Source organism: Ctenocephalides felis, unplaced genomic scaffold (genome assembly GCF_003426905.1).
Source record: "Ctenocephalides felis isolate EL2017-DRISC unplaced genomic scaffold, ASM342690v1 CF-g0.4_SCAFFOLD_03572, whole genome shotgun sequence".
NCBI lineage: Eukaryota > Metazoa > Arthropoda > Insecta > Siphonaptera > Pulicidae > Ctenocephalides > Ctenocephalides felis.
This window is the reverse complement of record NW_020539726.1, coordinates 11,204,474-11,230,389: the sequence shown is the minus strand read 5'-3', so window position 1 is coordinate 11,230,389 and position 25,916 is coordinate 11,204,474. Positions and strand designations below refer to the sequence as shown.

The 25,916-nt window shown below is 32.1% G+C and overlaps 1 protein-coding gene across 1 annotated transcript; it reads left to right on the top strand.

The window, feature by feature from the left end:
• Window positions 1-740: 740 nt before the first annotated feature.
• Window positions 741-21,487, top strand: LOC113388068 (zinc finger homeobox protein 3). The gene is made up of 3 exons (XM_026625478.1): window positions 741-3,451; window positions 16,215-18,493; window positions 18,572-21,487. The coding sequence occupies exons 1-3, from the start codon at window positions 835-837 to the stop codon at window positions 21,485-21,487; spliced, it is 7,812 nt and encodes a 2,603-aa protein (XP_026481263.1). The 5' UTR covers window positions 741-834.
• Window positions 21,488-25,916: the final 4,429 nt, after the last annotated feature.

The window sequence follows — 25,916 nt, the reverse complement described above, 5'->3', positions numbered from 1 at the left end:
TCGGATTCTTTCTAAGAAGCATATGGGCTTCGTATGTTAATAAGTAGGAATTGTGTTTTATATGCATTTATAAATAAGGGTCGAGTTATGATATCAGTTCGCGATCTTAAAAATGCGCACGAGTTATGAAATTGGAATGTCAATGTTTTGTTTTTGTTTCTTAAGATTTATACATAAAAACGTCAAAGTATATTTAACTCATGTTGTGCAATGTAACGAATGGATGCAAACTTTTTTATTGAATTAAGTTCTTTTTTTCAACAAGAAGTTAATGTGTTTTTATTTTGTTACAGCGCGCCATGCCAGTAGTGTGGGGGTAGCCATCCGATGCCGCCCCCGCCGGACCAGACGCCCCCGGGGCCCGAACGAATTTCTCCCCATCCTCCACACACACCCCAACCTCTCCCTATTTCACACTCTTCTCCGTACCCGCCTCATTCTGCTGCATCTTACCTGCAGGCTCAATACACAACGACACCTCCACCGATTCACCGACTCACGCCTCCCAACGCTATCAACAATCCTTTACTCAACCAAAACCGGGCCCCGACGCCATCCAGCGCTTCCCAACCAGGATTCAGTCCACTTCAAGCAGAAAGAATAAGCCCCCAAACGCACCTCATCAACTCTCTAGGCCACAACATCGGTAGCATCAGTCCTCTAAATCAAAACATTGGCCCAGATAGCATTCATTCCGCACGGGATCAGTTACTAATCTCCGGTCAAGGTCAATCAGACAGGATTAGTCCTCAAGGCCAAGAACATCGTTCTACTCCCCCACAAGGGGATAGATCGAATGCACCAACAACGGGAGATTCAGGAAACGGCGCCCCAATGGGGGTTCACTTAGGAGTTTCGAATGCACTGGAGCAAGCGAGAAAACGGAGAAGAAAACGAGAAGATCCGCAAAGTTGTTTTGGATCGACAAATATAGAGTTATCAGAGGATGAATCAGGAGATGATGAGTTGCAGCAGGATAATACGAGAATTCAAGATGGTATGCTTTATAATTCGGATAGTAATCGACAATACCAAACATCGGAAACGACAAGGCGGGATTCAAGTACATTCGAAGATGAAACTGCTTCTAACAACGAAATGAGAGGTGATCAACTCCGACCGGGTGATGTGGAACAATTCGAAGGCAGAATTGTTTATAACCCGGATGGATCTGCTTATATAATTGAAGATTCGGATTTGTCTGAAGACGGTTCCTTACCAGGTTTAAGAGATGGGTGTATTATTGACGGACGGGGTCTGCAAGCGCCGCCTTCGGTACCTAAAGTAGATTCTGCCCATTATTTAGCGGCCCCGGCTCCTGCACCTCATTTAAGCACACCACCTCCAGTTATGCATTCTTTTCGTGTATTAAGTGCAAGGGATGTTCAGCAAGATGATCAAAATAGAACCCCATCAACACCCAATAAACCCATATTAATGTGTTTTGTTTGCAAATTAAGTTTTGGACATGCAAAGGCATTTGCCTCCCATGCGTCACAAGATCATTCATTGGATTTATCGGAAGATGAATTAAAATTATTAGCTAGAGAATCGGCTTCTGCAATTGTGCAAAGGGGAGGCGACTCTCAAAAACTTGTAGTATCCTTCTTAGAACCTTTAGAACCAGCATTGCCACCGCAACAGCCACAACCAGTTCAACAACAAATTCAATTAAGTGTCAAGTCACAACAACAATTACTGCAACAATCATTTATGAATAGAAAAAGTCCAAGCATGTCACCTCCAGGAAATTTATTAAGTCACTTACAACAACAGCAGCATAACTTAAATGCTGCACAAAGTCTCGCAATGCAGAATCTCCAAAACAGTCAAAACCTAATGAGCGGCACTACGATAGGTGCATGTCCAGAACATATTACCACTGGACGACCAATAGGAACCGATTGCCAACGATGTGAAATCATGTTGGGTCGATTAGGTGTATCAACGCCAAATCAAAATCAATCACAGCAAACACCACCACATTCACGAAATTCATGCAAAACGCTAAAATGCCCTAAGTGCAATTGGCATTATAAATATCAAGAAACTTTAGAAATACATATGAAAGAAAAACATCCGGACGGTGAATCTGCGTGTGCATTTTGCTTAGCAGGTCAGCCTCATCCACGTTTGGCACGTGGTGAAACGTATACGTGTGGCTATAAACCTTACAGATGTGAAGTATGCAATTATAGCACAACAACCAAAGGCAACTTATCTATACATATGCAAAGTGATAAACATTTAAATAATATGCAAGAATTACAATCATCAGGTGGACAATCTAACATCACCTCAATGAATCATGAAAACAGAGGAACATCGCCTAAAATTCAACCTCCATCCATGCTTCAACAACCACCACAATCGCAAATTAATTCGAATAAACCAAAACCTACATTTCGTTGTGATGTGTGTTCATATGAAACTGGAGTTGCACGCAACTTGCGGATTCATATGACATCGGAAAAGCACACGCATAACATGGCAGTTTTGCAGCAAAATGTGAAGCATTTGCAAGCATTGAGTGCACTGCATATGCAACAGCAACATCAGCAATTGGCAAATGTTGTAGATCAACAGCAAATCCCAACTGCTGAAGCAGCTCTAGCTGACATGGCTTACAGTCAAGCGCTCATGATTCAATTGATGACTGGCGGAGCAATGCCAAATACGGGGGCAGCTAATATGGCTGTTAATTCCGGCACTTCCGAATTACCTCCACATCTAGATTTGGGTTTGAATCCCGAAGCTATGGAACCACCACCAGAACCTGCGGATCCCGAACCTAGTTTTTTATACTCGTGTTTGGTGTGTGGTTGCTTTCACACAGACAATTTGGAGCAACTGGGTTTGCATCTAGCCCAAGACAGGACAAGATCGAGAGAGCAAGATGTGCTTAGTTTGATAAATGGACATTATGTTTGCAGGCTATGTTCATATAAAACTAACTTAAAAGCGAACTTCCAGTTGCATTGTAAAACTGACAAACACTTGCAAAGATTACAGCATGTAAATCATGTCAGAGAGGGTGGCCCAAGAAATGAATGGAAGCTAAAGTATCCTTCAGCAGGATCTGTACAGCTGCGATGCCACGCATGTGATTATTATACAAACTCAGCGCACAAGTTGCAAATGCATGCTGCTGGCGGCAGGCACGATGCTGCAAGGACGCTCTTCCGATACCTAACAGAATCTGCGTCAAATGCTGTTGCGAAAAGTGAGTTCGGAGGCGGCAAAAGTGATTATTCTATGACGAAAACGTATTTGTGTCGTTTGTGCGGACATCGTGCTGCTAACAAATTGCAACTCCTGCAGCACGTTAGAAGTATGATGCATTTGAGAATGGAGCACCAGCATCAATTGATGAAGAGGGCTGATGGCAGTGACGGCCAAACAGATTTAGCTGATGTATTCCATGTCGTACTGGAGAAGCAAGAACCAATGGGTATGTACCTTTATAAACTATTTAAATAAATTTAATTTTAAAACTCAAATTAAAGTTCAGGTTTAAAAAATAAAGTAATTGTCTGTACTTTAAGTTAGATAATAAGTACTAGTATAGTACTAGTTTGCACTCCAATAGCAATCAAAGTCCATAAAAATATCCGTAATTATAATTTAAATCATTATTACTAATAATAAGTAAAAAAAAAAACATTTAGAATCAATGATTTTTTATATCGTCTTTCAAATTTGATAAATCAATATCATAACCTTGAAAGCTGGAATATTCTCACGGAACGGCGCGACGCCACAATAATTTTTATTGAGTTTTCTTATCGAAACCATTTATTTATTTAAATTTTAATAAAAGCAAATAAAGATAAACCAATAGCCCCCTTGTTATAAAACCGACCCTAAAAAGATTTCCTCACATTTTAAGTGCAAGTTTTCGAATTTAACTAGCTTAAAACAAAGCTAAAATTATAAGATTAATATTATAAAATATTTATTCTTTAAGTGTAATTTCACTATATAAAAATAATTACCTTGTTTCTGGGATTTCATATATCGCAAACAAGAATCTTCACTATATATTCATTTTACAATAAGCACAGAAATAAAATAAAGTCTAAAACACAAGTGCACTATTCACTGTCAAATCAGAAACTGATTTGATTCCCGAATTATTTTCAAATGTCCAAACATAAATACTTTATTCAATACAGTTAGGCACTACACGATTTTAGCACATTTTGACAGTTCGCAAAGATGCTTATTATGGCAATTGTAATTGTTAAAATTTAACCATTAGAATAAAAATTACAATTATTTAATTTTACAAACATTTTTCAAAAAATACCGTAAGGAATTTTTGCAATTATCATGTTTCAAACCATTTACACTATTTATGTTAAACATGAGTCATTGTGTCCTATAATATTTGATATAATATTTAAGTAAATCAAAATCAGCAAGACAGTATTAATCATCGTCATTTACGTAATAAATTGAATTTCTTTTAAAACCATATTTAATTCATTTATAAATGAAATTTATTATCAGTACACAAAAATTATTCATGTAGAAAACTTAAGAAATTAATTATCAAATAATGTTACGAACACATTCTGGTGAGTTTGACTTTGTTTCAATATTATTTTTTATTTGGCGGTAATTTAATGAAGACTAGAATTAATTTTAATATTTCTTTGATTATTTATGTTTCTGTGGATATTTTTTTTGAGAATTATTCATTGTAATTGTTGAATGAGGTGCTTTAGTTATTCTCAACTTTTTAGTATATTGTTTAAAAAAAATATGAATGATCTTTAAATGAAAATATTACTTTGTGAGGTTTATTAAATTATTTTTCATACTGACTAGCGTTTACATTAAAATTATAAAGAATTCACAAACTATGTCAGAAAAGATATGAGAATAATAAGAGTTTCTGCGTGTGAAATATGTAATTCATCTTATTGGAACAATAGTCAAGGAATTGATTTATATGCGTGTGCGTATGTGCGCCGAATTTTATTTTTTCGACTAGTAGGACTGGTAGTGTTGGGCAGGCAGCGCCGATCGGCAAAGCCTTTTCTTTGGAAATAGGAGAAAAGTGTAAAATTTGTTACGATATATTTTATCATAGTCTGAAATAATAAGCGGTTGAATTATAAAAATTATTTAAGGTTTAGAATTTCGTCGCTCGCTTAGGCGATTCTAATCAGAAAACTAGTGGGGTGTATGTCATCGTGCCTTAAGGCAAATTGCTGGAACTTCCTATACCGTAATGAAATGTTCGAGGAATATTAAATGTTTTCAAATAGATTATTATAAATATTGTAACATTGTCTAATATTTATAAGAATTATATAATCTGAATTGCGAAGTTGGAATTATTTCTTTAAAGTATATTAGAACAGAATTAAAATAAAGATCTGAATTATTTTCAATATACAAAAAATTATTTTGAAAAAAAAAAATTTGTCAGTACAAATTGAATGTTTTTTGGACCATTCAAATCGGTTGCTCCGTTCTCCCAAAAACTCAATTTTTATTTTCTGCACTCTTTGCTCTTTATCTCCGTAACTGCTGGACCTGCCTTTGCCAAAAACTAATCAGCACATCTTCCTATCGATAGGAGTCGAATGTTTTTTGAACCATTCAAATCGGTTGATCCGTGCGCCCAAAAACGTGGACGAAAAATTGTATCCATACATACATACACACACACACCCATTTTTTCTGAAGTATGCCAAAAAGTTCAGAAACCATCAAAACGTCGAGATATGTAAAAATGTTCGATTTCGATTTTTGGACGATTACAATAACTTACCCTAGGAGTAAATAAAGTTAAGAATAATCAGAATCTATGTCTTTTGTGCATGTGTAGGTTCCGTGTTTCGTAGGCAGCTAATGATTACAGTTAATGTCCGCACTTAAATAACATACATTTTTTGAACACGAAATGGATTAAATGAAGTGCGTAAGACAGATATTGTAAGAGAAATAAATCGTATTGATTATTTTTTAGTGATAGCGAAAATATTATTTTGGAAATAAACAGTTGAATATTTTATCTGAATAGCTGGACCCTCAATTTTTATTGTATAGTTGATGTATACGTATCGGAAAGTTCGTGCAACTTGCTACTTACAACTAGTTTTAAAGAAAATTATTTATCGCAGCACGATTGCTTCGAAAAACAGTTATAAATTTAAAAAAATCAAAAAATAAAAAAATCAATTTTTTTTAAAAAAGTCAATATTTTTAAACAAACTTCAAAATTTCCAAAATTTAAGTTTTTCAGTTTTCAAAAAAAATTTAAAGCTTTATTGTAAAATTAGATTATCGGTATGGGAAGTACCAGCAATTTGCCTTAAGGCACGATGCCATGCACTAATAAGGTTTAATATATTAATATTAAATAATTCATTTTATTTCTCAAATAAATGATGCTTAATGTGATTCAATTAGTTATCTAAATAAATTTGACGACAGTGTTTATATTATAATCGCAGTGCAAAATATGACAAGGCTTGTCTATTCTTCCCCTTCCTCTACTAAAACACAACATCGTCCCAGCATCGTCGGTAAATGCTTCTACGCCGCTCTAGCGCGTGAGGCGAGTCCGAGCGATTGAAATCCCTACCACAGAAAAACGCCGGTAAACTCGAAATGAACGCACACACCGAAAGCCGATCATAATACACACCTATGCGAGTGTTAATCGTGGAGGGGATGGTAAAGATATTCGCATTTTGTGACCAAAAACGAAATAGTCGAAAATTATTAATTACCAAAGATACGTCAGCAATTACGTTGCTCTCGAATTTACATTTATAATTAGGACTAATTAATTTAAATCGTATATTATTAGTATAGTGTTTTGATTTTAAAATATTTTTATTATGTTTTGAAGAAGATTTCTTGTGTTTTTTGTGATTATGTTTGTGTTTTTTACATATGAGTGTCCTTTTAAGCATATCGCGTTTTGAGTGTGTGAATGTGCTGAAATAAGAACGAATTATTTATGAATTTAACAATGGATACCGCGGACGAGGGTAATTTAGGTTAGTGGTTATGATTATTTTAATTTATTGATATTTAAGGTTCATTTACTCCTTTTTTATTAATATTTCTGATTTGCTGAAGAATGTTTTGATAATGATAGTAAATCTGTCATCCCAGTGAATAAGTTTTTTTTTTTTTTATTATTAACTCTTTTATTTACAACTGTCCAGTAAAGGACATTCAGTAAATTTGATGAATTTACAATAGTCGGCCGAAAAGGGACATTGTATACTACATTGGCATGTTGGAAAAAACAACTCAGTAGTTGTTTTTTCCATTCGATATAAAATTCACAATATTTTATTGATAATTATATAATTTTAACTATGTATTTACTTATTGAATAATTTCTTATAAATAATGATTAAGTTATTTCCATTTTTTATCAGGAGATTTGATGGCTCAAATCCAGTGATTAAATTAATTTTCACAATTTTGAAAAAATCAGTTCAAAGTTAGATTACTTCATTTCAATGCAATAACTATTTTCAGAGAATATAACTTTTCAGAGAGTGAAATTTAACCAATAATTCACTTGTATCACAATAACTTACTTTTCACTTTAACATGCCGCCAGGTAAATTTTATTAAATTTTTTGTTATTTTTTTTATCAATGACGAGCAACCCGCGGTCCGCGGTCTTTGTGCGATCCTTTAATGTTTTTCTGCTGCCCGCCAAGCATTTCTAAAATTGTATTTAATTTTTTTTCGTCAATTTTCTTCCACCAATAAATTGATTATAATGTATACTTTTCCTGTTACATGAAACATTGAATTTAGTATTTTTATGTTATAATGTTTATTAGTATACCTTTGTGAATTATTAATATAAAAATTTTAAAGTTTAAATGAGGCCCTTGAGTTGAAAAAGTTGTTCATCCTTAACTGAAATTAATAAAACACTATTCAAAATTAAATCATAGATAAATCCCGATTTTATAGTGTGAATTATTTGTTTTTTTTTTTGTTATTCTAAGTGCATTGCACATAAATAAATATTCGAACTAGATTTTTGTAAAAAAAAAATATCACCTTAACACGTGTTATTTTTTATGATTTTATTAACACGTTAATTGCCATGTCAGTCATAAAAAATAGTGTTTTCCAGGAATTTTAGAAAAAATCAATTTTGCTTTTGATACATTAAGTTTCCTTGATACATTTTTAACTAAATTATCTAACAAGTTGCCATGACCCAAGTAAAATTGTTCTGATATTATCGTGGCGATTAACGTGTTAAAGGACTGAACTATTTGCTCTTTTTTTTTATTAGAGCATTGTACATAAATTAGAGTTCGAACTAATTTTATGTAAAAAATATAATCCTAGATGTCTAACCTTAACACGTGTTGTTTTTTTCATTAATTATTATCAAAGTTGATGAAAATATTCAAAGTTCAATATATTATTTTACTATCAATGTTCATATCGTTTTGTACAGTTTTACAATAAATTTCATAAACATTGTTTTTTAAAAAGCTGTTGATTTTGAGAACCAACCGACATTATTTCAAAGTTGACCTGATTTAAAATATGAAACAGTTTTTTTTATTCATTTTTTCTCTGTTTTATGAATAACACATATGTGTATTTTTCGTTACTGTGTTTGCATTCAATAGAAATTAGAATATTACATATTCGCGAGTGCCACAACGTGTAATATTTATTTTTATGATTAAATTTAATATTTGAATCACGATACTTGTTTAGTAACATTTTATTACGAAAAATGCCAGGTATAATTAAACCCATATTTTAAAACTAATTTCTCTGAAATGTTGATAATATTAATCCTTTTTCCAAAAAAGTACTGTTAGGTAGTGCAATCACAAATAATGAGGTATTATTTGAAACTATACATCTGCTTTGTAGATCACCTAAAATTTATTAGCAGAAATTTTATTATGCATTTACGACCTTCGTGTAATTTTGGATTAGTTTAAATTTTAAACGTTATTGCTCTTGTACCTGCTAATTTTATTGTTTCGGATAAAAACATATGGAACGCATTTACTAGTGTTGGACGTGACTAATTTGTACATGTTGGGTCGGTCGATTAATTTGATAAAAATTCTATACCTATAAGAAATTCCGTGAATGTAGGTTTATTAAAATTATAATTGAATTTGATGATTGATTTTGAGATGAATTGATATCGATTTGACAATATATATTATTGTTAGTCGGAATTGACAAAGAATTTTTTTTGAATTATTTAATTTTAAGACCATTTTAACCAGCTTTCTAGCAGATTTTTAGTTAATTTAAATATACCATCCCTAATTCAGTTTTTTATGCTATTTTACAAAACACTTTATAGAGAAGAATAATTTTTTTATAGAATAAACTTCGAATATCATATCTAAATGTCAAGACTATCTTTTGAGCCATTTTTTACTCCAAATAATGTTAAATTTAACATTAAATCAGTAAATTAATTACTAAAATCAGTAAGATCCAATAATTAAGAAAATCTAAGTCTAATATCAAAATTGGCAATTTTGCTTCTTTAATATTATTTGTCAACATTGTTTAGAAATTGAAATATTAACATTAAGATTAATTTCAACAAATATTCATATGGAATACGAGTCGTAACAATGATTTTACTATCATATTTTATAATAAATTTTGAACGTACTTAGTAAATATATGTAATGGAGATAAATCATTTAAAATTATAAATATATTTATGGCATTTTATAAAGTAACTATATAATTTTTCATTCGATAGTGCATAATAAGGAATATAAAGTTCGCAAGGTCAAAAACTTTGTGGAATTTATTTTCACCGCGTAACTTCCAGGCCATCTTCCAAATTTTTGTATATAATATTAAATAATTATAGCTTTTCATGAGATGATGCATTGATCTGAATTCTACAACGTTGTCAAAATAATCAATATCAATATATGCCACTTTTACAGACTTTGCAAACCTGAAATAGCATTTTTATACACGAAAGTGCGAAAATTATAGGCAGCTGTGACTTGAAAGTCATATTTTATTAATACCAAAAAAAAATTGAAGATTTTTTTTGTTCTTTATTTGCCTATATAAGCTTATAATTACTAATTTTGGTTTTCATAATTTTTTTTATGTGAAACAAAAATCAGCCCATGGAGGGATAAGCTATGCATTCAATTTCATAAACGTCCAAACCTGCAATTGAATTGATATTTTTAATAGAGTAACCTAAATAATCTTACAGTCTGTAAAACGCCTATTTTTTTTAGAAAAAAAGCGGCTTGCCATTCAATTATTTTAAAAGTTCTCCTAGTAAACCGTATTAACTTCCCAAGTTTTTCTTCCAATTCATTCAACACAAATTCTTTCCGAAATGAGTATATATCCATGGATCCCGGTACAAACAATTTTACCGAATCTTTGAAAAGTATCACCTATCCGCCTCTATCCGCATCATCGGTCTTTTACTTGTTCATTGTGAATTTGTTCTGATCGCGTATGAAATATTTCTTGCCCATTGTATTCGGTAGGCCCGAAACCTACCTGGATTCCACTCTTCGCACACCTGTGTCAGTCTACGAAAAAGGGACCACACCCTTTGTTTAGAAATCTCTTCTTCATAAAAATAAAAGGTCTTAAAACTATACAACAACTCGCTCCGAGTTACCCTAAAGGACATACACACGCTTTGTTCAACTACGCTCGCCGGACGGACAATGATAGCGCTGATGGCCAGACTGCGGGGCGCGGTTTATAATTAGATATTTCTCATGCGAAAATATTAGATATAGGGGCCAATTATCTACGTTACGGGACTCGAATTATATTACCAAATTTTTTAAATGCTATGTATTTGCTGTGCGACAATCGTTATACACATGAACTAACTTCACGTTAACATTGTAATATGGTTTTTGTGATTTTTTTTCATAATTTTTTTAATTTAATTTGTATTAACAATTATGTTTGAAATGATTATTTAATAATGAATTTTATTATAATCATAATATATATATATACAAAATCCTAATTACTCACTTTTCTTTTATGTATTGAATAAATAAATTTTCAAACAAACTAACTTTAGGTATGTTTTATCAATGAGACCTCAAAAATATTCATTTACGATAAAATTGTTATTTGACGTTTGTACGTTTTGCAGGTTAGGTTTTATGTGTGAAACGTTTGATCGCACAGCAAATACATAGCTTTTTGGCGATTCGTTACCACCAATTCTTACGGAGATAGGCCCGTAACATAACATTTTTATTTTATCCGAGAATTAGCTCCCATAATATAGTTAATTTTAATTTTTAATTTAAATTTAATTTTAATTTAACAGTAATTAATTGTATTATGAATTTTAATTCATTAGTATATATTACCTTTACTAGTTAATCCAATTATTTTAAAAGAAAATTGTAGGCATTTCTCGAACAATTGAATAAAACAATAATTAACTGACATAATTAATACTTCTATGTGATTTTCAATAACTCTTGAAGATGAGTATTTTTTTTTATTCTCAATAATTTTTCTCGATTTAATATTTCAACACTATTTATTAGATTTATGCACATCATTTTTTACAATGAAAATTCATTTTAATTGTTATTTTCTAATACGTATTTTTTACTGGACTGAAAATCAGAAAATCAAACATATTATATTTTCAAACGTCTAAAATAAATCATTATCAGAAACATTTTTATTTCTATCTGACCATACATGCCCATTACTATATTAGCATAGGTTTTGATAAAATTTATTAATAAAAATAAAATGTATTTGTCATTTATTATAAAGGTTTTGGATAAAACTTCTAATCAATAATAAATTATTGATATTTAATTTCCCAATTAAATTTTATTAATTTATGAAAATATATGCTTTTCTGAACGAACTGATAAATCATTTTTTTAAAATACTGATTCTGATACTGATTCTGAACGATTTGAAAATGATACATTGAAGAATTGAAGATATGATAAATTTCAATAACTATTGTAATACAAAGATAATATGAACATTGATTAACTACAGTATAATAATAATGCATCAATACTATCTTATTTATGTAAATGGGCTTGTGCAAGACTCGAAAGCTTCTCATTCAATTAGATTCCATAAATTTAATTAATTTATGCTAAATTAATCGTAAATCTTTCGTTAAACAGACTCTTCATTGTAATAAATTATTAGAGATTATTTAGCTGAAGTTGTCGATGAAAATTATTAATTATGTTTATAATGAAACTATCGATGGAGTAATAAACATCAAAAGGATACGTTAGGAATAAATTCATTTTGGCTACTAGTTTATTGTAAAATTTGATTTTTAAAAAATTTGGAAATTGACAGATTTTTGACTGCACAATTTGTATATTGGCCTTAACTATTTGTTGAAATGCAATTTCTTTGTATAACAGCAAATAATTAAAATCAATCAGATGTTAATGATTTTAAAATCAAATCTGTATTTACATTATTATTTTGATAGTTCGTCAACTTATTTAATTTTTTCCACACCCCGATCTTTGCCGCCAATGAGTACTTATTATGATTTCCGAGCGTCACTAATACAGTTGCGCATGTATTATTAATACAAAAAAGATTTTTGTGATCCTTTGTTTTGGTAATAATTCAAGTTCCAACGGTCATTCTTGGTGTGAAGGGCTAGCTTAGGTATTAAACATTATTTGTCCCATTACCCTTGGGAGATTTTCGGCCGATCATAAGGTGAGAGACCTTGGCAAAAGGGTCCGACAGAAGTTCGTTAGTAATAATATTAATACAATACTTCTTACTAAAATAAGGGATGTCACGATCGGTCAACGGTTATTATTAGTTGTAATGATGAACTTGGAAAATGTTCGTTACAGGACATGGGAATTTTAATTTTCCAGAGGTTCTTTTATTTTTTGTGCTGATTAAATAGGAGGTTAAACTGTCTAGCATCTGCTTTATCTCTAAATTGTACAACAGTTTGTTTTATTTAAGGCGCAATTGAGTATCAGACATTATATTAGTTTTAACGGATTCGTGACCCATGACTTGGCAAAATCGATTCTAATGATTATTAATATTCTTTACTTGAGATAATAATTTTTGTTTAGAAATGTATTTTTGCTTAATATATTGAACATTGGGCTCACCCATGGGTAAGTGGTCCAAGTTCGATCCCGCTTCAAGGAGCTTGATGTCAAGCAGTAGTAAAAAATATTTGCCTTTTTATACAAAATGTATTAATTAAATTTATCAAACAGAGTTGAGTCGTAGTATTTGGTCAATTTAACCACAAAGCTTAAGTTCTGATTGCTGTTCAAAATTATGGAAAATATATTGTATATAATTTTATCTGTCAAAGATTTTTTTTATATATTTATTAATAGCAATCAAAAATTATAAATTTCTATAAGCTATTGTGCTAAGATTTGTCAAAGGTAACAATGTATATTTTCTTGATTGTCGGTTTTCTATTGATCTTTCGGTCAATTTGGTCTATAACTTAAAAACTAATTTAACAAAAGCAGATTTTGCATAAAAATGCAAGTTGTAATCGATACCACCTGCCATCACACCAAATGTCGAGATAAATGAAAAAAAAATTTTTTTTAACATAAGATGAATTTCACAACTGGAGCACACCATATGCAAAAATTATAATAAACCTTACTGAAAATAAATTTATTATTTGATGAACAGTTTCAAGGATTCATACTTGTTTTACATTGGATCTTAAATATTAAAGTTTGCTTTTTGTCATAATTTAAATTTTCATTTTTTTAAATAATAGTTAGTAGTTCAACTGAAATTAAAAAATATAGAATTATTTTTCTAATTATTTTTTAAACAGCATCAGAATTTAAGTGACCCATAAGCCGTTTCGTTAATTTGACTCAACTAATCGGTATGTTTTTTTTATAGATGGCAACCAAAACAGTTGTCCTATCTTCATGTGATAAATTTATTAATATAATTTCTGCAATAGTGATGATTTTTTTTATTGATAAAGCAATATCGGGAAAGGGCTATTTTCACTTGTTATCTATATTTCCAAGTAAAAACCAATGTCACTACTGCTTGGCATCAGGCTGCCCGCGCCAAGTATCGAACCTAAAACTTCTGATTGAATCCCATAGCTCTTACTTATGTTATGAGTAATGAACTTATTAATTTGTCAAGTATAGTAAAAAAAATCAAGGGTATGTTAATGAAAATATTCCACTAATTGTAAGAATTATTATTACACAATCAAGTTTCAAAAACCTCCTGCCCTTAATAAGAAACGAATATATTTTAGTGTGTATTATTATGTTGCTCATAATTTGTAACATTTATTGAAATTGTAGCAAGAGCATTTGCCAGTCGCGTGTCGCATTTGCGCTTTGTTAATTTAACATAATTCACTGCTAAGTTTTTTATATCGTTTTTTGTTCCGTTTTGTTTTCACGATATACAGCTTTTTTTTGTTCTTTTGGGGAAAATAATAATAATTTCTACACGCCCGAATATTATCTTTTGTTATAGAATTTCGCTCACAAAGCGCCCGAAACACGTATTCATGGGCTCCGCATTCGGCTTTTTTCTTCATTGTATTGTAATTTTATAATACAATAATCGTAATTACTATATATATTTAGGAATCATATGCTGGCAACACATGCCATAGTGCCCAAACGGACAACCCGTTATAAACACATATTTGAGACTAGTCTTGTATGACTGTTATTACCGGTTGTTCTCAAATATGATACAAAATAATTATAATGAACATGGTTTTGCAAAAAACTTATATATTTTTTGTTCCAAGTATTCTATGATTTAATTGTGAAATCTATTTTAGGTATGAAATAAAATTCATTAGAGTAGAATATAAAATTCATTATTTAATAAGTAATTATTTTTTATGTTTCATTTCTCCATGTACATAAAAATTTCATGATTTTTGGTAACAATATTTACTCGTTGTCAGTTCAAATATTATATCTTGACACAATCTCAATGCGTTAGTAACGACCGGTTATTTTTGGGTTTTGATTTTTTTACATTTTTTATAATTTGAAACTAACAAATATTATACCATTTTACAATCCTGATTAAATGCGCCAATTTTTAATGTAACTAGTCGAGGCACTTTAAGGAATTTTTTTAAAAGGAGTGGTTTCAAAGTCAGCAATTTATGAAAATTTTATATTCATTGTTTACCAAATAGTTTTAATTCTACAAAATTTGGGACAATCTTGTCTTTATTTTTTGCTGTGGTTTTAGAAATATTATTTAGGGTTGCGGCCCCAACCACAATAACCAAAAATTGGTTAGTTTTTCAAACTGAATGGGATAAATTAATTTCTAATATATATATATATATATATATATATATATATTATGTTATATAATTTAGGTCTATTTCTATTAATCTTGTGAAACTATTTCTATTTGATACTTGATTACTATACAATTTGTTATCGACCATTATGTTTATAATAAAATATAATGATTACTTTTTTATAGTAATATGATCTAATTCACATGAATTGTTCTTTCAAACAAAACACATTTCCTGGCCATTCCGTGTAAAAGTCGAAAGAGAAAAAATTGAACGCGAACATAATGCGTCACGCTTCAACTACGACGCGATACAGATTTCTAATTATTTATTAATATCTAAATAATATGCATCGACTTTTTATTTGCTGAAAACTTATTAAGTTTTTGTAATAGATCAGTGTATATTCGCATTTCATAATATTGTTTCATTTCTGACTTTATTTTTAACTGCAATGCTGATTGGTTTGCGACAAAAACTAATATTCCGAAGCTTGTGTAATTGTGGCGAATTCTCTAATCTTTGTTTAAATTAGCATTCAATTTTAATCTTACAAATGAAAGGAATATGGAATAGATTTAGTTAAAAATAATATGTGCTCCCATTGTAATAAATTTATTATTGCTTATCAACCGAGAAACAAAGTTTTCTATTCAAAGCGTGAAATGAGATTTGATTAATTTGCATTATTTTTCAATCACGTTGTGAGATTTGTTTATTTCTTATTATGCCAAAAAACTATTCAATGCTTTCTCCTGTGAATAACTTTTGTTACAGTTACTTGTAAATAAATAATATATTTTCCTAAATTAATTTACATTTATTATTATAACTAATTTGTTAAGTTGTTTTTTTAATGTAAGTTTGTTAATATTTTTTGTTTTATTTATTGCAGATATAAAACCGGATTTCAGTAAAGAATCTCCCGAGCATCCCACATTTGGCTCGGACCAGTCACAAAATCAACCACCGAACCAACAGACACCTACAACACCAAATAATCCGCTTGCAGAGCAACAGAGCAGTCCTATTACATCTACTACAACAAATCAACAGAATTTAACTTGTCCGTTCTGCAGTTTTACATGCGATTCGGATTCAAGACTACAGCAGCATATGCAGACTACTCATCAACCAGAAGCACCTCCGAAAAGCCCAGATGCACCTCCACTTCTATGCCCTCTCTGCCAGGACGGTTTCAAGGAAAGATCTACCCTTGAGAAACATGTTATGCAAATTCACTCCGTAAATGCAGAAGGTTTGCAAAGGTTATTAATGCTAGTAGATCAAAGTCATTGGTTGAATAGGTCGAATTCGACACCGGAATCGAATGAAACATCGGCAAATAGTAGTCAAGAAGAAGAGAAATGCCCGCAATGCAGTACAGTTTTTCGCACTAATGACGAATTGTGTTTGCATAGATTAGAAACGGGTCATTTGTCTGGAAACGCTTGTCCGAAAAGTGGATGTGGGCAAAGTTTTTCCCATGCTACTGCGTTAATGAGCCATTTCCGCGATGCTCATGCTATAAATCAGACGCCGACCGGCGCCTTGGTATCTGAAAGACATGTTTACAAATATCGTTGTAATCAATGCAGTTTGGCATTCAAAACGCTGGATAAACTAACAGCGCATTCACATTATCATGCTATGCGCGATGCGACGAGGTGCTCAAAATGCGGAAGGGGTTTCAGGTCAGCCGGTGCTTTGCAACGACATCTGGAAACTTCGCACTGCGACGAAGAAAATGCTCAACAAAATCAAGTTGAGGATTTAACTGGCGAAAACGAATCTATCGAACCTGATATGGACGACCCTCAAAGGTTACTAGAAGACTACCTTAATAGCCCAGCACTAGCAGAGGAAGGCTATAATGATCCAAACCGAAAGCATAAATGTCATAGATGTAGAGCAGCATTTACATCACAAGCTCATTTGAGTGCTCACAATAAAAGCTTGCAACATCGAAGGGGCGAAAAATTGGCATATCCTTTAGAAAAATTTTTAGATCCAAATCGTCCTTTCAAGTGCGATGTCTGCAAAGAATCATTTACTCAGAAAAATATATTGTTAGTACATTACAATAGCGTAAGTCATCTGCATAAACTGAAACGAGCAGCGCTGCAAGACAATAATAATTTGCCGAATGTGAATAACACTCAACAATCTCCGCAAAATCAACCTGAGTCAATACCAAGCCCTACTGGAAATACAATTTCTTCAGATGATGAGAAAAAACCATTCCGCTGCGATATATGCAGAGTAGCTTACGCACAAGGTAGCACTTTAGACATACATATGCGTTCGGTTTTACATCAGACAAGAGCTTGTCGCTTACAAAATCCTGAAAATATGCAGAACTTGCCAAACACATCTCCAACTCCTCCAACAGTGAGCAGCCCTGATACTTTGACGCCTTCATCACCTAACGCTCTGTCAACTATGCTGCAAGATGGTAAGAAAGCAACAAATCCTTCCCAACAAATGTATAAAACATTATTAGAAAGTTTTGGTTTTGATTTAGTCATGCAATATAATGAAGCAAAGAATGCATCACCCCCGAGGCAAGAAACGCCGAAGGAAATTCCGAATGAAGTTGGTCCGTATACTTGTCAACATTGCCACAAATCATTTTCATCTATATTTGTATTGAAAACGCATTGCGAAGAGGTACATCGTGATAAAGTTCCTCTGGAGTTTTTGGAACAGTTTGCGGAACATTTTAAAACTGAATACGAAAAGAAATCTGGTATGGATGAAACAAATACTGAGCAGGCACAAGATTCACAAACACAAGATTCATCATCAACAACCGATACACCGGGTATTCCGCCACAAATTTCATCTCAAAATCCCCAGTTGAATCAGTTAACACAACAACAGCAGCAAAACTTACAGCAAATGCAACTGATGAATGAAATGCAGGCAGCACTAAATGTAATGCAATTCCATCCAATGATGGCACAAATGATGTCGATGGGTTTGCCATTAGGCCTGAATATGAATGCGTTGGCAGCTATGAATTTACAACCACCACTAGTACCACTAATGATGCCGCCACCTCCGTATGGGTCGGACGCCATGGGTCAACAAATACCACACAGTCCTCAGGCGGGAGCGGATAATTCAATGCTGGCCAAACAACATGCCGCTGTTATGATGCAACAACAACAGGTTAGTTACACAAAACTATTTTCAAATTAACTGTAGATTTTTACAAAAATTAGATTTTAATTTGACTTTAATTTATAGGCAAATGCTGCAGCTAACCAAAAAAGAGCGCGGACGCGCATTACCGATGAACAATTGAAGATTCTGCGAGCTCATTTCGATATAAATAATTCACCTTCCGAAGAAGCTATTTTGGAAATGGCAACTAGGAGTTCATTACCACCGAAAGTAATCAAGCATTGGTTTAGGAATACTTTATTCAAAGAGCGCCAACGAAACAAAGATTCACCTTATAATTTCAACAATCCGCCTTCAACCACTTTAAATCTAGAAGAATATGAAAAAACGGGCGAAGCAAAAGTCACACAACTTAACTCAAGCTCAAGTAGCCAGGAAGACGCCTCAAGCGGTGCGCCTCCAGCAGCTAAAAGAATGAAAACAAGTACACCGACGAACGAAAATTCAGAACAGAGTATAAAGAATGAACCTATGGATCATCATGAAAATGCTGCTGAAGATTATTCAAAGTATCATTATGATACTAAACCGCAAAGTCCAGCACAAAGTTTATCAGGATCAGAGGCTATGCTGTCCAGGCCCCAGTCGCCAATCAATCAACATCACTTAACTTTGTCATCTTTAGTTCAATCGCAGTTAGATTCTATACCCGCCTGTACTATTCCAGCAATGCTACCTCCTCCAAGAGTGTCGAATCAAAATCAATTTGCTAGTCCGCCTGGCGCACCTAATCTAAATCTGACAACAGACATGTCTGGAAATTCAAGTAATGGGTCATCCAGTTCTGGCTCTTCGGGAAAACGAGCTAATCGCACAAGATTTACGGACTATCAAATCAAAGTATTGCAAGAATTTTTTGAAAACAACGCTTATCCAAAAGATGATGATTTGGAATACTTATCAAAATTGCTTGGTTTATCGCCACGGGTAATAGTTGTATGGTTCCAAAATGCGCGACAAAAAGCACGCAAAGTTTACGAAAATCAGCCAGCTCAAGAAACAACACCACCACCATCTGGCGTAGATGATCCAAATCGTTTTCAAAGGACACCTGGATTGAATTATCAGTGCAAAAAATGTCAGCTAGTTTTCCAAAGATACTATGAACTGATACGTCATCAGAAAACACATTGTTTTAAAGAAGAAGATGCCAGGCGATCCGCACAAGCACAGGCCGCTGCAGCCCAAGTGGCAGCGAGTTTGAGTAGCGAGGATTCTAATTCAAGTACCATTGATCAGAATCAACAACAACATAATCCGCTCAACATGCAGCAACAACCACCTATGCAAACACCACCACAGCATTTACAGTCGCCAATAATGAATAACCCACCAGCAAATTTATCTCAACCGCAACAGATGATACCAGAACCTCAAAGTCCGAATCAGCAGCAACCTCAACCACAAACGCAAGCAGTTCCTACTGGAGGAGATGTCAGCCCCCAACCATCAAATTTTCAATGTGATAAATGTCAGTTAGTGTTCAATCGCTTCGAATTATGGCGCGAACATCAGTTAGTGCATTTGATGAACCCAGGTTTATTTCCACCAGCTTATCCGCCAGATAGCCCATTTGGAATACTGCAACAACTTGGCGGCCAGGCAGACCAAAAGCTTTTGAAAATGGATGATTATGATACTGATAATCAAGATGGTCAAAGTCAGAGCCCAAGAGACAAAAGGCTGCGAACGACAATCCTTCCAGAACAACTAGATTATCTGTACCAAAAATATCAACAAGAATCGAATCCTTCTAGAAAAATGCTTGAAACGATAGCAAGAGATGTTGGACTAAAGAAGCGAGTTGTTCAAGTATGGTTTCAAAATACTAGAGCTAGGGAACGCAAAGGACAATTTAGAGCGCACGCACAAGTCATAAACAAAAGATGTCCTTTCTGTCCAGCATTATTCAAAGTTAAATCAGCTCTAGAAACACATTTGACTGCAAAGCACGCCGAACAATGCTCTAGAAATGAAATTAACATCGATGCATTACCTGATGAGGAATTAAGTACAGAGAGTGAAAATTGTGGAGCTAAAAATATGCCACCGCCGAGTTTATACGCACCGTTGCAGGACGTAGAAGCATTGTTGAAAAGATGTTATGGTGAAGATTCAATGCGAAGGTATATGGAATCAACGGATGATAATAATCCGCAGCCTACATTGAGAGAAGGAGAAATCCCTTTAGATTTAAGCAAACCTTTACCAAAAGCAGAAGGTTGTGATTCTTTATCAGATATGTCTGAAATATCTTTGAGTTGTGATTTTTACGACGAGGAAGGCGGACCGATTAGTCCAGCCAGTAGTACGCAATCGAGCAGGGGTGGTCAAAATTTGCCAAATTCGACAAAAAGATTCAGAACACAAATGTCAGCTTTGCAAGTCAGAATGTTAAAATCATTATTTTCTGATTATGCTACACCATCAATGAGCGAGTGCGAATTCATTGGGCGAGAAGTAGGATTGCCGAAGCGGGTTGTACAAGTGTGGTTCCAAAATGCACGTGCAAAGGATAAGAAGGCGCGTCAAAATAGTGCCGATCCGCAAAGCGTTCCTCGAACACCAGAGGAATGTCGCATTTGCGATGTTGAATATTCACCTAAACTATGCTTGCAAGAACATTTGTTTTCGGTTGGTCATATACAACAACTGAAACAATTCTTAGAGCAACAAGAAGGACTGACAATGGGAATGAATAATGGTCAAGAACAGTTTACAATGCCGCCGCCCCCACAAATGGATCCAAATGTGAATAACACATCGCAGCAAGCAGCCGCAAACGCATTATTACTCCAAATGGCAGCTGCCGCGACAAAAGGATTTGGATCTGGAGGCGGCACGGGAGCGCAAAATGCAGAACAAGAACAACTCCTGCAGCAGCTGTACGGTCTAGCAGCGCTGCAACAGCAGCAAAGCCAGAATCCTTCATTTTTGCCGCCGATGCTGGGAGCCAATGGTGAGTGGTGCAGTTATTAATGAGGTCAAATGTTGTCTTTATTATTTTTATTTATTGATGTGAATCTCATCAATTTTTTGTTTTAAACATATGTGATAAACATATCTGATAAACGGATATTTCAGAATCTCATTATTTAACTAAAACAATGAAATGAATTGATTTTTTATTGATTATTAAACTCAAAATAAGAAACGATTAGAAGTAATTTTAGAAATGCTCTTCATATATGTTTATTACATTCAAATGCTTTTCATTTAAAATTTGAATCTCAGTCAATATGTGATTTTATTTAAACTTTGAGATCTAAACAAATAATACTTTGTATATATAGAGTTATGAAATGCTGATATATTATAGTAATGTACAGACTAAATTTTTGACAGTTTTCAAAATTTCAAATATTACAAGCGAAAACACTTATTTGTTTCAAGTAATTAATTTTGAAAATTGTGAAAAGATGCATTTTTAGATAGTATGTGTATAAAAATTATTTTTTGATTACATCTAATATCGCAATTATTTGTGCTGCTTCCTATTAATTCTAGAATTTTTGTTTAAAATTTTATTATTATTATTATTTAGCTATAGAGCACGAGCATTGTTATTTATTTTTATTAGTATTAGAATTTAGTTTAATACTTATTATTACTACAATTTTGTTTGTAGAGATCGATGTTGTTTTTTTGTAAATATTGATTTAGTATTAACGTCGATTGAAAAATAATCAAATGATGGGATAATTGTTTGATTATATTTTTCAAAAAAATCAGTTTTAATATTGAACATCAGATGAATTTAATTCAAATAATTTCTACATTAAAATTTACTTTAGAGCTAAATACATAATAGGGCATTGATTTATACCAAAATATATGAAATAATGCAATGTCTCTTAAAGTCTTCTTCAAAAGACTTAATTTAAAAGTTTATTACAAAAATAAAAATAGACTTATTAAATATATTTATATAATAAATAGATATATATATGCATATAGTTATATAGTTGAAAATTTGCTGTGACAATGGAGTAATTTTAAATAATTAGTTATTTAAATAAATAATTAATTTTGTATTAATAATACTTCAGAAAGTGGTATTACATCTCACATTAAAATTATAAAATAAAATAATAATTATTAAGGCTTATAATATTAAGCAAGCGATGAAGTATATATTTTTTTGAAAGTAAAATGATATGAATGAAATTTGTTGATTAAATACATATTATTTATATAAATGAAATATAAAATTGAGTTTTTATATTTATTGTTTTATTATTTATTATGTTATGTGCTATTTATTTTTCAGGCTTTATTATTTTGCTTGATTTTTTTTTGCTTATGCTTTTTTATTTTGCTATTTATATTATTTAATGTTATATTTTCAATTTCATTTCAAGTAAAAATAATAATATTATATAAAAACCTATATAAAAAAATGCGAAGTAGATTAGTTTAATTCAGTTATTATTTCAAGAAACCGATATGAAATCAACCTAAGTCAATGTAATTGCTACCATTAAAAAAAAAACTAAATAATTATAGATTCTTGTTTTAGAATTTAATTAAAAAATTGCTTGAGCTGTTAAGTTGGCTGTAGATATGGAGAAAAATTGATATAATTTAACAAATATTCTAAAAAAAAATTACTATGAAATTATAATAATTAATGTTATAAGGAGGTTAGAATTCTTGAAAATGTCAGTAAGGAAAAGGTTGTCAATAAACTAGCTAAATGATTTAAATATTATTAAATTTAAATCAGACGTGTTTTCAAATTTTTTACATTTAATATTCCCCAAATCGTGATAGGATAAAGGACAAAGCCAATATAAATTCACCATTTAATTGTTAATATAATTAAGTATAAATCCACAAATTAATTGTTTTTATATAATAGCATACATGCAATTTTATCTAAAGATACACTTCTAATTAAATACAAAAATCTTTAGCGTGAGTAAAAAATAATCTAAGGTCTCTACATTTATTATTTAGAATGTTCTGAATAAAAACAATAAGGGAGTCACAAAGTTTAGTGGTTTGACGAGTATACTCGTCATGCGTATAAATCTTAGACCACATGCAATTTAGACTGCAATTTTTGTAAATTAACAAATAAAACACATTCTCAAATTTAAAGTATTTTGAGGCTATGCCAGTGTAAAATAAATAGAGAAAATTCGGACAAAATGGTATATTTGAACAAAAAATGATACAGCTCTTACAGTTTTGCGACTGTATCACGTGTATCAAGCCATAATTACAATCTTGTTGAGCGTCATTGTCATACTCTTGACGCAAAAATCAGTTCAAACGTGTATTGCATTTTTAAAAGATTATTTTGACGACTGTTTGTGGATAATTTTATTGTTATTCGTAATTATTTATTATGAACTAATGTCAGTGCTAGCGATTTCGATCAATTTTATTGCAATTATCAGATTTTTGTTGAACTTCTGATTATTTATTCATTTTTGTTCACTTTCTTACTATAGAATTATAAAATAGCAAAAAAATATGAAATTTTTGAAAATTAAGTCAACTGAAATCTTTGGACAACATTAAAATTCTTAGAGATCAATAATATCTCAAATTACGAGCTTTATACAAGAACCTATTTCAATGAAAATTGTATTGAAATATTTGAAAGCAAAACAATAGTCTAACATTGATAATAAGGCATCAGTTTTTACTTGTTTTATAACTAATATATCAGGTAATTCATTTCGTAATATTTACTATTGAAATAAAAAAAAACTGCGGATTGTTTACTGGTCTACCTCTGATTATTGTCAATTTACGACTCATCTTACAAAATGACATGCTTATACAATGAAAAATATGACATAGTACTACTTTGCAAGAACTATAGGGTAGTTCAATCAAGTTCAAGAAAAACGAAAATTGAAATCTGCCAAAGGTGATTGGCTTTTAACTTCTTAAGAGTTAGTTCCCTTTAGGTTCATGCGTCATGTGCTAATGTCCTAATTTTTTTTTTATTCAACAATATATTTACAACTGTCTTACATAGACATTAAGTAAATCTTTTGGCAATTATATGTAAAAACGACATCGATATATAAATAGTGAAAAATACACAAATGCATTTTTCCTTTATAAGAAGTAATATAATGTGACACGAGTAATTGCAAGCTAATTAAATCATGTCCCAAAATGACCAAATGTGCCAAAAATGACCAAATTTTTTATTTGTGAAGTGCCTTCTTAAAAATTAGCATCTTAGCACGTCCTTATCTTATATGTCATTTTGTCTGTATACATGGACATTTGTCTGTACTACATGGACAAAATAGTTTTTGCAATAGGTCGCATTTTTCCTTACAATAGTAAATATGTTATTATAGCTTCTACTTAATAAAAAGATATGTTACTAGTAGTGAATAAACCTAAGATGAGTAAAACGATTCGAAGAGTAAAGTAGTCTCAAAAAGTCTGTTTCGATTTTCTGCACTCTTTGCTATGTATCTCTGAAACGGCTGGATCAACTTTTGCCAAGGACTAATCAGCACGTCTCCTTATCAATAGGAATCGATTGCTTTTTCAATCTTTCAATCGGTTGTTCCGTATGCCTGAAATCGTCGACGAAAAACTGTATCCATACACACACAAACACACAGACACATCCATTCTTTCTAAGGTGAGCCAAATGTTCAAAAACCTCCTGAAATGTTAGGATGTGCAAAAATGTTCACTTTCGAATTCTAGACGATTACAATAACTTACCCTACGGGAAGTTAATAAATATCATTAGAGCCATGCCATTTTGTCCGTACTTCTCCTAAAAGTCATTTTATCCCAAACAAAATATTGCCAAGATGAGCTCTGACAAAACAAGTCTGTGCGCGCAGTTCATTGAATGCGCCACAGTTACCTGGTTAATTCATATTTTTCTAATCCCAATCACGTCTTTAAGACCTTAAATAACCCATTGAAAATAGTAGCCGAGTGTTAATGAACGCTTAGCTGAAACGTTTGAACCTGACTTGACCCACGTCAGTACAATGTCTGTTAATTGTCGAAGCTGACGCAAGTCCGTCCGTCCGTCCTAAGGAGTCTGTTGAGCGCTGAGCGCGCGTCGTAGGTGAGCGACTGAGCGCTGTCCGAGTGATAACCTTTTGACCTTTTCTTTGGCACACGCCAAAGACCGAACAAGTACGGAGCGCACGCGCGCCCGTGCGCTCACAATTGCTCTCCGAGATAATAATCAGAGCGCCGAAGACCTAAATGCACAACTTTAATAAATTATAATATACAAACTCTTACAAATATGATATTTTTTGGGTAAAACCGATATTTCTTATATATCGCAAACAAAAATACGCGTTGATAATTAATAAAATAAAAATAATAAAAGTTTCAAAACTAAACTTTTTTAATTCATCACATAATACATTTATCAACATTGTCAAAAGGAATAATACTT